The following is a 13,212-nucleotide window of genomic DNA, read 5'->3' as shown; positions in this document are numbered from 1 at the left end:
ATATATGGCTTATTTCCTATAATGGTTAAGGCAGTCTTATAGAATGGATATAGAATTCATGTTAGAATATTCTGTGTAAAATCTCTTCCTTAAAGCTCCCGATAACTTACAAAATTGGCATATTTTTCTTCAAGCTGATCCTTCCATTGACCGTCAGCTTAGCATTGATGGAAGCAATTGAAGTGTACATTGTCACTTTCAAATAAATCTGTTGCTGATGCCGTGTGAAAAGCCTGTGGCTCTTAAGAAGTTAATATGCGGCTCCTTGTATAGGCACCAACTCTGGGGCTGAAGCTACAGGTGCCACCTTTCCAGTGTGACGGGGGTGCTCACTGCTCAAACCCTGGCTCTGCCACAGGCCCTGCCCCCGCTCCACCCCTTCTTGCCCCCTCCTCGGAGCCTGCAGTGCCCTCACTCCCCCTCCCCCCCATTGCATGCCAGAAATAGATCCTAAATACAAATCTAGTAAATACAAATACATCCTGTATCTGTTCATTAAGGAGCCATGTATTTTACTATGTTTGACATTCTACTGCCTGGCACATTGTGTAATCACTTGTACCCACACAATACCCTGGTGAGAGTGGAGTGTTCTGCTTTGGTAGCCTTTTACATTTTTTTCAGAGTTGTATGACTACACAAGGTGCAAGACAGTGAAGAATCAGATCTCCTGTATTAATAGTTGACCTGTACATAGCACTTTACATTGACAAAAGCTGTACACATTTACATTCATCCTGTGACGGTTTTGGTACTGTATGATTGTATAACCATCAGATGTGGGTGTTCTAACTAGTGAAAATTGCCCTGGCTCCTCTAGCCTTTGTGTTTTTACTACTTGAATTATTGAATAATTCGAGAGAGGATAGCTTCTCTCTATAAGACAAATGGACTCTTCAAAATATTTACATTTCTTTATCAAAGTATTTTCATTGGATTTCTTTAACCGTCTGTCAACAAGTTTCTCTTCAGTTCTTTAAACAGGAAGAAATGAGCCTAAAGTCTGAACGCAGAGGAATTCACGTTGATCAGTCAGAACTACTGTGCAAGAAAGGATGTGGTTACTATGGAAACCCTGCTTGGCAGGGCTTCTGCTCCAAGTGCTGGAGAGAAGAGTACCATAAGGCAAGGCAGAAGCAGATTCAGGATGACTGGGAGCTGGCAGAGCGGTAAAGATGCCTCTTTATTCCTTCATCCCTTGCAGTCAGATGGCTTTGCCAAACAGTATGGCCATCTTTTATTTATAGTTCTTTTTACCCTTCTTGCCTTCACTTGACAGCTATGGGCTTTGCAGGAGGAGACAGAATCAAATTTCTGATTCCAAGGAAGAAATTTGTCATTTGTGACATTTTTGCGTAAAAAACACTTCAAAAGAGCATTGCTATGTGGTGACTAAGGAAAACAAAACAAAACCCCAATAAATATCCTGCATAATCTACATGATAAAGTCTGGAATTCCATGACTAATACTTGGCAGTGTACAAACTCCTTTTATTTCAGTCTTTTTTTCCTTAGATGCTGATTAGATTAAATTATAGTTGATTATACTTCTCAGCTAATATTTTTGTCCTGGCAGTAGCAAGGATTAAAAATGCCACCATTTTCAGCATTACCTGAAATTTATAGTTCCTCTACTGTGAAACATGATCATCAGCATCTTGGGTTTAGCCAATAATTAATATGAAGTTTCAGTTTTAAGTACTTTCGTTACTTTATAAGCAAAATTGGCAAAAGTACATCTTGTTTCTTTAAAATAGGCTTGTGTCCCCAGGCAGCTATTCCTGATTAGCTATTTCTGTTTAACTCCACATGTGGACAGTCTTATTCTGGAATAAGAGCATCCACACGTGGAGATAATCAGAAATAGTTAATCTGTTTTAAATGCACATACTACCTTATTCCAGATCAAATTTCATGTGTAGTCAATCCTAGCAGCAAAGATTTGTTTTTTACATAATGGGTGAGAAGATGTTTTTGCTTTATGCCCATTCAATAAATGGCATTTTAGTAACTTCTGCTATCTTCAGCTGGCCTGGAAATGTCCAACTGTGATTTCCAATGCATATTGCACCACAATTATCCATGCCTCCATTACCTGCAGGCTGCAGTACTATAATGCTTAAGTTTACCCTTGAAGGTTGCTTGCATGTTTCAGCTAGTGGAGAATGTGGCCACATCTGTCATTACGGGTTTGTCTACACTAAAGTTTTTTTTTAAACTTTAGTTGATTGCCAGTTAACTGCATTTGCTACTCCACAAACATTGGTTCCAGGAATTGAACATTTGTGGCATATCCTAGAATTCAATCTGGAATAAATCTCAAACTTTTTTGGAATGTCCAGGCTAGAATGTAGACACTTGTTAGCTAACTCAAGTTAACTGACAATCAATTAATCAAGTTCTAAAAAAAAACCTCAGAAAAACCTCATGTAGACATACCCTAATTCAGTAGTGGGCAACCTGCGGCCCGTCAGCGTAATCCGCTGGCGGGCCGTGAGACAGTTTGCTTACATCGACTGTCCACATGCATGGCCACCCGCAGCTCCCGGTGGCCACGGTTCGCTGTCTGTCACCAAGATTGACATAGACGAAAACAAATTTATAACCTCTTCAGGAGGGAATAAAGGGGGCAGGTAATAAGGGTGGTGGTATTTTTGTAACTGTCCAAGTACCATGGTGTTGGGCCTGTAAGAAATCCTTTTAATAAGTGATAACTTTTCACTGGGGATGTTGAAGCAGCAGATAAGCTCTTTATGATTATGATGTTTAAAATAGTAAATACAATCCCTGCCTTGAAGAGCTACAATTAAGGTGAAAGGACAAATGTTTTTACTGTGTTGACCGTGAGGAAAGGAGAGATTTATATAATGACAAGGAAGTGATGCTTGGAAGAAGAGTTGATAGAGGGGTGAGGGAGGAGAAGAGAGTCTGGGAACAGGCCTGGGGGGCAGAAAGGGTAGTGGATTTGACAGTGCTTATTAATTTTTTGTTGGCACTAACTAGCTACACAGTCCCAAATTCTTTTAATTTTAGACTTCAGCGTGAGGAGGAAGAAGCCTATGCTAGTAGTCAGAGTACACAAGGGGCACAGTCGCTCACCTTTTCCAAGTTTGAGGAAAAGAAAACCAATGAAAAGACACGCAAGGTGACAACCGTCAAGAAATTCTTCAGTGCGTCTTCCAGGACAGGAGCTAAGAAGGGTAATTCTTATATTTCTTTAACCATTACTATATAATATATCCCTTTATGGATTTCTAGAAGGCTGTGTATAATAGTTTACCAAATATAAGCCAATAACTACGTTGTATATGGACCTCCATCCTATACTTGTATAGTTACAAGGTCAGAGTCATCACCACTGTTAGAAACAATACTGATAAAACTACTGTTTTGAATCTACTCCACTGTTTTCCAGAACTCCCATGCTGTTTTACAAACTATATGCCCAAATAAAGCCTCTAAAACCTTAATTCCCACTGAGTTGTTAGTAGTTCCTCTGATCAGCATACAGGGGAAATAATACCATCAGATGTGACGGCTGACTCTGTATTGATGGAACTCCTGGATCACTTTACACTATTGACAAGAGTTATCTGTGTGAATAGTTTTAAGTCTTCCCAAGCTATTTGCCACTAAAAAAAGTTGTGAAAGGGACTTGAAATTATAGGGTCTGTAGACAGTGCATGTCTGTGATTAACTCAATTTAAAACAAGTTTTGTTGGTCTTGGATTAGTCTAAATTAGTGGTTTTCAACTTTTTCTCATTTGTGGACCCCTAACAGATTTTGGATGGAGGTATAGACCCCTTTGGAAATCACAGGTTGAAAACCACTGGTCTAAATGAGCAGTGGTTCTCTTTGCAATATACTCTATGTAATTTGGCCAAGTTGGGTGTCCAAACTGAAGCTTAGACTAGTTAACAGAAAATGAGTTACCTGTCTTCCTAAAGGCGCTGGGTGAGGGTGCCACACGCTTGCGTCCAAGGTACTTAAGTTTATTAATTCAAACCTTTATTTGAATCAAAAGCTTATCTTGCAATAATAATTACACTATTAAAGCAAGATACAACAGACATACAGGAAAAGATAATGGCCAGTTACCTTCTCCTGGGGTATAAGTCACTCATGGTGGGTTTCCCCAATGAAGCTCCAACTGTCCCCTCACGTTTTAAGACACTTACACACATCCAATTACATATTCATTAATTCTTTTCCCACTCACCATTAAGTATCATCAATATTATGTATCTTATGCAATTCATACATTAGGCATGTGTAAGCTTCAGTTTGCAGGACTTTTGCTACCTGTGCTATTTTCATGTTGTTTCTCTTTTCTAATTGGGTTATTACCACTGACCATGCATACTTTGACCAGGTCACTTTATCTGATATTAGGGACTTTTTCTCTAATTGCCTCTTGGCAGCACATTTTGTTTATCTGTTGTCTTCCAATTTAAGTCCATCTTGTGCTCAAAATATTCCTTTTGTCCTGTACAGCAGCAGCTGTAAGCAAGTTCACTTAACAAATTAGAGCAACGCTACACTCATTCAAACAAAGCTGAGGCCAGCCAAGTCATAAGTGTCTTGATCTGTCCAAACTTTTTATATAACCCATTCTTATGACAATTCCCAATAAAGGCCAGTGTGCTGACATTAGGAACTGTTCAGAAGATCTTTGTTCCCTTCACCACTTCTTGCGTTAATATATCCCTGAAACAAAGCAAATGGAATTTTCTCCTGCTATCACTGTTTGTAAAAGATCCTATAACTACAAAGCTGTGCTAAGGAAGTTTGCAGCTAAACTTCTTGTGTTTTTTATATTGAGTATAAGGAAACTTAGTATTCTTTCTGGGTTGCTTTGTCAGTTAAAATCACTATGAATAATCCTATAAAATGTAACTGAGGCTTCTTTATGTATGTTTTATGTAACAAACTATACGGAGCAGCATCTGAAGTCCTATAAGTATTAATTAGGGCTTCTGATTTTCAGTTTCAATTGATAAACATGAATAAAACACTCCAGATACAAAAAAAAAAAAGATATTTTTATCTAAGGCCTTGTCTACACAGAGCAGTAATGCGGAGTACAGGAGTGTGATTTCTAAAATGCACTAACCATGTAGATGCTGTTGGTGCACAATAAAGATTCCCTATTGCACCTTAAGATATCTCAGCTGGAAACGTAACTACGTTAAAACACATTGGGAAACATTACAAAGATTACAGTAGTATACACTGTAATGAGTAATGCATATGATTTACATTACTCATTACAGGTTTCAGAGTAGCAGCCGTGTTAGTCTGTATCTGCAAAAAGAAAAGGAGGACTTGTGGCACCTTAGAGACTAACAAATTTATTTGAGCATAGTGAGCTGTAGCTCACAAAAGCTTATGCTCAAATAAATTTGTTAGTCTCTAAGGTGCCACAAGTCCTCCTTTTCTTATTACTCATTACAGTATATGCAAGAGAGCTCTGAAAAACCCTGATTTTTGTACATGTACATAAAAGTCAAAAATTGCTAAAAATCCCAAAAAATGAAACAAACCTTAAAAAAACCCAGAAGCCCTAATGTTGTAATGATGTAAATAAAGTTACTAGTTAACTGCCAGGAGTCATAAAAGGTAACCATAGATGATACCATGGTACACGTCTAGCAAAGTGATTTACTTTATCAGAGCAAAAGCAAACCATGATCAGCACTTGCAGGGAACAGCTATGATAAACTTTAAAGCAAGCACCTTGACGAATGTCGGCAAGCAAATGTACATATTGGTAAACCAGTGTAATAAATTCCTTCTTACACAGGACAACAGCCTCTTCACCCAAACATTCGTTTTAAGAATTAGCCTTATTAAAAGTGACTTTCAAATCATTTAACAAAATGACCTTTATGTTAGCAGTATGTGCTTAATGTTCACAACAGCCAGACTAATAGAAAATTCAATTTAAAACTAAACTTTACAAAATAAGCTAAATGCAGGGACTGAATGAAGCATATGTTTGAAATGGCTGGAGTAACAATGGTTTCTGGCAAGCTCTCCTCAAAATCTTTTAAAAAAAGATGCATATGGACATGGGTATCCTTTTGACTATATATAAGGTTGTTTTTTTTCAGAAACATGAGTTTTTAAATTAGTGGACAATATACTGTTTAGAAATAATGTTGGAAGTGGGATGACTTCAACTCATGTTAAGGGAGAAAGCTTACAGGAACCTTATTCTTCAAAAATGCTTCCAGCTGGAAGTTCTATCACAACTTTATTGGAAATAGCTGGGTGGAAGGGCCCTGTGGCTTCTGAGAGATGGGTTTTTGTTGGAACCAAGGATCAGCCACATTTTCAGTGTGATGACTGTATGGTTTAGGAATTGTAGGGGAATACTCTATGAATAATAATAAATTATAGGGCCCTGAGTTTTAGTAATATTCAATAAACAGATGTCTAAATGTTGTGGAAATGCACTTTTGAAGCAGTAAGCAACACGTGTTCTGAAGACTTCAGATAATTTTGTAAGGAAAACCAAGATTGTGTAACCCGTGTACCCTCAAGGAAAATAACATGAATAAACATTGTTTAAAAAAAAACAAAAAGGGAGTTTCAGGAGGAATACTAAGTTTGTTCTTCACTAAATATTTGTTATCCGTTGTAGAGTCTGTTGAAAGAGAAGAAGAAAAATTGCATCATTGTCTTTGCATAGCAATAACTTAAAAAAAGAAACTAATTATGTGATTATGCACTTTGGCTTGGGTAGTAAATGGCTGATAGAGAACTTGACTCTTGAGGAGGAACTCCAAAAAGCATGGAGTATATTTTCCTATAAAGGAAAGGTGACATTGCTGGGTCTCCAGTTTTGTAGACACACTGCATATTTCCTTGCGATAAGAAATTAAATATACTTTGCCTTCATTTTGGAGTGTCTGCCTCTCAGTGCATGAATGCCACCTGGTTAAACACAAAAGCATCTCAAATCACTGATGTCTTAGCTCCTTGTCCCTGATCCAGAATAGTAACATTCATTCTTCTCATTCCCATGTTCTCTCCCCCCCCCTTTTTTGGGGGGGGGTCCTATTCTCCTTACCACTTGACACTCTTGCTGTTGGTGTCTTGCTTGCTTTTGCATTTATTCCAGTGGCTCAAGAGAGAAACCTTAAGCAAGGACAGCTTGGGAGGGAGCGAAATGCTGATAACATTCTCAGGGACTTGAAGGAAATTTTTACTCCCTCCTGGGAGCTGGCTTCCCCTACTGAAGGTAACACAGCACAGCTTGGAGAGCTGTCTGCTTGTTCTAGTAAGTTTATTTAGTTGGGCTTTGCAAAATCCAAACTAGGGTTGTGCCAGCTATAACTTAGGCCATTGAATATGATGATGACAAGAAAGGCAATGCTTGAAATCATTATGTACATTCTAAAGCTAGTTTATGATATATGAACTTTGAACCAACAAGTTGCCGTTGGGGGAAAAAAATGAAACTCAAATTTCTTAGAAGAGATTTGTTTCCTTGCACAATACTTCAGGAATCAAACTATGAAAGAAGACAAATTTCCACTTTTTAAAAATAGTGAATGAATCCGTGCTGCTTCATCTTTAGTTTTAAAAAAAAGCCTCTAAAATTCTGCACTAAAAATAACTATGCTAGAAATGGGACTTTAGTTTGTGTAAATTTGCTTGAATTATACCCAGTACATTCTCAAAATGTGTCTTCAGGACATAGTTACATAAATCAGGGGAAAGCAATTTTATGTTATGAGAGAAGCGACATTTTTATAATCTGAGTTGAATAATAGCAAAATTGACAAAGTAACTGCTTTAGGATCTTGTCCAAAATCTTAGCTATAGCATGTTGTTTGGCATTCTGATGTTCTGGTCTCTAAAGAAATTCTAAATTGCAAAGTGTCTTTATTTTACAGACTATATCGGGTATATACACATGTTAAGGGAATTTTTTGGGGGGAAGTACTAGAAAATACTTTTTTTTCATATTCTTATTCATTGACTTTAGTCCAAGTAATGGCACAACCATAGTGTGAAGCAGCTGGAATGCTAATGTTCTGCTGTGGCACCCAATTGCCACATAGAAATGAAAGAAAAAGGAGATATTCATGTAGATGATGATTATCCTCCTTGTAAAAATTATCCTTAAATCCCCACACTTCTGTTTTTTGTATTGTGTTGATATATCTCCTCTTGCAGGCTCTTCCTAACCTGCTCAAATGGGCTTTATTCCTTTTCTGTGATTAAATTATCAGTAAATATGCATGCTCATTTACTATGGAATAAGTGCAGTAAAGTGTATAACTGAAATTACATATCTTACAGAATGTAGTGAGCAATACACAGTATGCTGCTTCACATGTCTTAAGCCAAAATTTCTGTGTAGAGAGTAGTAGCAAATAAAATTGCAACCTCCCTGATTCATATTAAATCATTACAAATTTGGGTGCTGTAACTATTAAAGAGTGAAGTTATTTTAAACTAGAGAGCAAATGAAAACAGCGCTCAAATTTTGTAGCCATGTCTGTAGTAACTGTATCTAGATGGAGGCTATTAATATTTTACCTTTTCTAAGCTAAAAGTGTCTTAGATGAAGCTTTCTAAACCGAGCTTTTGTAGTCCTTAAACAAAAACTAGAAATAGCAGAATGAGGGTGCCATTTTTATGGATATCTAATCAGCCAAATGTCATAAGAATAGATGGATGATAAAACTTCATGCTGATAAATTTGAATATTGAAGGAAGCCAATTAGCTAATACTCCACATTGATTTAATGGTGAATTAAAATACATCATAAGATTATTTGATATAATTTAGAGCGAATACTTTTTCAAAATTAGTGCTTTTTTCTTTTTAATTGTATCTTATAAAGTGCATATTTGTAACCAACTAGTTATGTCATACTAAATTTAGTAAATTATTTACTCTGTTATGGTAGTCTACTAGATTGCATTTAAGTAGTATTCAAATTACTATGTAGACTCAATCTTGAATACTGCTTTGAATCTTCAGAATTTTTTAAAATTCCTTTTTATACTTAAAGAACAACCTTTGGGTATAAGTAGAAATGAATGGATTTGCTTTAGCAATATTGATCTTAACTGATAGAATTCAAATACTTCTATTTATGTGGCTTATAAGGAGTAAAATTTTAACACATACCAGTACAGTAACTCCTTGCTTAATGTTGTAGTTATGTTCCTGAAAAATGCTACTTTAAGCAAAACGATGTTAAGCAAATCCAATTTCCCCACAAGAATTAATGTAAATGGGGGGGTGGGTTAGGGTCCATGGAAATTTTACATATACACAATATAAGCTTTAAACAAACAATTTAATACTGTGCACAGCAATGATGATAGTGAAGCTTGGCTGAGGTGGTGAAGTCAGAGGGTGGGATATTTCCAAGGGCATGCCTTACTGCTAAATGATGATCTAGCACTCGGCTGAGCCCTCAAGAGTTAACACATTGTTAATGTAGCCTCACACTCTGTAAGGCAGCAGGAATGGAAGGAGGAGAGACAGCATGTGTGTGAGAGGGAGAGACGCATTGCCCCATGAAGTACGCTGACCCCACTCTAAGTACACTGGCTTTTTAAGTAGATCAGAAAGTTGAGACAGCAGCTGCTCCCTCCATCCTGAGCCCTGTGGTGTCGTCCCTCTCTTCCCCCCCCACCCCCCCATTCTGTGGAGATGGGGTAAAGGAGTGGGGGGATGGGACATCCTGACATTAGCACCCCTCTCTTCCCACCCCCTGCACAGTAAGCAGGAGGCTTGGGGAGCAGGTCCAAGGCAGAGGGGGGGAGCAGCACACGGCAGTGGAGGGAGGGACAGCTGAACTGCCTGGCAATTGGTAGCCTGCTGGGCGGCTGCTGCACAGGGAAGTTAGGGGAGCTGATGGGGCGGCTGCCGGCCCACCCTGGTTCCAAGCCCCCACCGCCAGCTCCAATGGGCTGCTCTTCCTGCAAGCAGGGACAAAGCAGGCTGCTGCCAAACAACATTATAAGGGAGCATTATGCAACTTTAAGCATGTTCCCTAATTGATCAGTGATGTAGCAACGTTAACTGGGATGATGTTAAGTGAGGAGTTACTGTAACTGCATTACTGCTAATAGTGTCCATACCAGGGGTAGCCAACCTGTGGCTCTGGACCTGCATGCGTCTCTTCAGAGGTTAATATGTGGTTCCTTGCATAGGTGCTGACTCCAGGGCTGGAGCTATAGATGCTAACTTTCCAATATGCTGGGGGGGCACTCACTGCTCAACCCCAGGCCCTGCCCCCACTCCACCCCTTTCCCCAAGGCCCCTGCCCCTTCCCCTGAGCCTGCCATACCCTCCCTCCTCCCCCCCCCCCCCCCCCCCCCCCCCCCAGAGCCTGCAGCTCATGCAAAACAGCAATGTGGCAGGCAAGAGGCATGGGGAGGAGTAGGAGGTGCCTGATCGTTGGGGCTGCCGGCGGAAGGGAGGCACTGGGGGCTGGAGGGGGGAGCTGATGGGGGCCTGCTGACGTATTACTGAGGCTCTTTGGCAATGTAAGCTGGTAAATTCTGGCTCCTCAGGCTCAGGTTGGCCACCCCCTGGTCTATACTGATTTCTATCAAGAGAAGACTATATTGCTAAGTGAGAAGCCCTTGAAGAGTCTCTCTCTTAAACATTGCTGTCCAAATTCATCACTGGTGTACAACTCCATTGAAATATGTAAAGTTAAAAATGAGAGATGAATCTGAGATAGTGTTGAGCCTATAAAAAGTCATATTGAATAAGAAACCAAATGAAATACATGAACTTAATGGACAAATTATTTTCCTCTTATTTAAAGTCCTGCATGTATGGCTACTGACACAGTGCATTCTCTTGTTCTGCATGTTATAAATGGGTTTGTTTGTGCTGAAAATCTGCTTATTAAGAATATTTTCATGTTTTTTCTCTCTTTGCTTCTTGCTTTTCATCATGTTCATTTACATCATCTTACATTCAATCATTCATTTTGACAGTGTTGGCTGGCAAACTGAGAGGTGGGTGCTAAACTTGGGTAGAGAAGATCCTGTCAAGTTTGTATGACTGTCTTGTAAAGTGCAACCAATATTTTCTGAAGTACATGTTTCCAGAAGAGAAATGTTTGGAAGCCCCATGTTAATGTATACATTTCCAGCTTTGTAAACTTGCATACACAACTGAAACAAATCCCACTAAACAAAGGGTAGGGTTTTTCCCGTCTGTTGTTGAGTTCCATGTAGAAAACTGGACCATATTTGGTGGTTTTGCTCTGATTCAAACATTAAAGCCAGATTCTCATTTACACTAACACTGCTCTGGCAATATAAGGGGATTTTCAAGTGAGCATGTAACTGTAACTTGCACCCACTGTGTCTCCTTTATACTGTCAAAATTAATGTAAAGGGTCATTAATGTAAATGAGAATCTGGTTTTAAATATTTGTGACTTAGCTTAATAAGCAGTTTCATATAGTTGTATTTAGTGATGGTTCTATATGTCACTATTTAATCCTGTTTTCTTCAGAAGAGAAAAATTCATCTTTATGTATAGAAGTTTAAATTAGGTTTGTCTTGCTATAATTTTTTTAATCTGATACATTAATTGATTAGTACAATTAATCTCTAATTGTTTCTAATTTTCCCAGCAGAGATTCATGAAGCTAAGGCTCCTAGCCCTTCAATAAACAGGCAGGTCAGCATTGAGACAGATCGAGCATCCAAGGAGTTTATAGAGTTTCTCAAGACCTATCAAAAATCTGGTCAAGACATTTATAAGCAGTGCAAAATGTTTTTGGAAGCAATGCATCACAAAAGGGTTGGTATATCACATGCATTATATAAGTGACACATTAAAAACGAGTGACTTAGGCAGAAACAAAAGCTTTTAATCCTTTATGCAAAAGCTGTACCGTGAGTTCTCAACTGAAGTATTGATGTGGCGATAGTGCCACCTAGGGTTGAAATGATCCAGCGTTCATAAGGCCCTTCAGTTTTGGTTTTCATTTTGTTTGAAATTTCTCAAGAATTTATTGGTGTTTGTTATAAAATTTGAAAGGTTTAAAAAAAGGTGCAAAAAATAACTTCACAGTTGTCTGGGTAAATATTGGGGGACAGGAGGACAGAAAAAGCAACAAACAGAGAAAAGTAAGAGTATCGAATGTAAACACAGTTTAATGCTGTGGTTTATTTCATGGACTGTACATTAGCAGCACACACACTTACACAAGCACGTGTTTGCATATATTCCATTACATTGGACTAATTTATTAACATGAATGCATTATTGGATTTTTCTCAATTTTTCTTAATCAGTATTTTTGTGTACTCCAAAATTTGGGGAAAATTGATAAGAAAAACAATAGCTTTTATAAAACCTGGGAATTTTTTGGTAATTGTTTTGTTTTTTAAAATGAAGGGCTTTAAATATTGAGTATCTACTGTTAATACTATTTTCTTCTGCTTCAACCATAGCAATACAAATGGCAACCTGAAAATTAACTGGAATTTTAGATTGTCACCATTTTCATTACAGTCCCCCTCCCTTTCTCTCATTTATAAGTCATAGGAAGATCAGAAGATTTGTGAACCTGTCTCTTTATTTTATATTTAAAGTAAGTTGCGTGTAAAATGTTTTTAGGGCTCATGGAACTTTAAAATGTTAAAATTATTCCTTTTGTCATTCCAAAATATAAGTCATTGCGTTTGCTCCTTTGAAAACTGAGGCCACCCTCAGCTTTCTGTTGCCAGTTTGCCTGTGTGCTTGCACGTTCATGTACAAACACCACTGAAGCTCTAGGAATTGGTCAGCAGCTGAGGAAGACTGCTTCTCTATTACTACCTGTGCAAATGGTTCTGTCATGAAGTTTTCCCTCCAAGTAATACTTATTACCTTCTTACAGCACTTGTTGCTCTTTCTGCGCACACAAAACGTGCAAGCGCATGCTTAAGTTCCATTGACTTTAATGCGACTTGAGGACATGCTTAAAGCTAAACAAGTGCTTAAATGCTTTGCTGAATAGAAATGGCTTGCTGAATCATGGTCCAACACTAGAAATTAATCTTGTAGTGTTCCAAAGTGCCATTGTCAGTAGTAACAGCACTTGGCACTTTTGTAGTGCCTCCATTTCAAATTGCTTTAAAAATACTAACAAAGTAAGTGTCACAACTTCTCTTTTAGGTTAACAAACTCTGTTTCCATTTTACAAATGAGAAAATTGAAGCATGAA

At 38.2% G+C, this 13,212-nt stretch overlaps 1 protein-coding gene across 11 annotated transcripts in view; it reads left to right on the top strand.

Annotated features, from left to right (window-relative positions):
- RABGEF1 (RAB guanine nucleotide exchange factor 1) overlaps positions 1-13,212 on the top strand; it is a 31,793-nt gene that overhangs the window by 11,718 nt on the left and 6,863 nt on the right. For 2 of the 11 annotated variants that reach the window (XM_043531048.1, XM_043531049.1), the window contains 3 exons: positions 973-1,169; positions 3,034-3,200; positions 11,632-11,801. In XM_043531048.1, coding sequence (XP_043386983.1) covers positions 991-1,169; positions 3,034-3,200; positions 11,632-11,801 — 516 coding nt within the window. In that variant the 5' untranslated portion in view covers positions 973-990. Of the gene's footprint in view, positions 1-972; positions 1,170-3,003; positions 3,201-7,127; positions 7,248-11,631; positions 11,802-13,212 lie in introns of all 11 variants that reach the window. The other 9 variants (XM_043531051.1, XM_043531050.1, XM_043531045.1 and 6 more) reach the window with 6 other exon arrangements.

This window comes from Chelonia mydas, chromosome 17 (genome assembly GCF_015237465.2).
Source record: "Chelonia mydas isolate rCheMyd1 chromosome 17, rCheMyd1.pri.v2, whole genome shotgun sequence".
Classification (NCBI taxonomy): domain Eukaryota; kingdom Metazoa; phylum Chordata; order Testudines; family Cheloniidae; genus Chelonia; species Chelonia mydas.
This window is presented reverse-complemented; position numbering and strand designations above follow the sequence as displayed.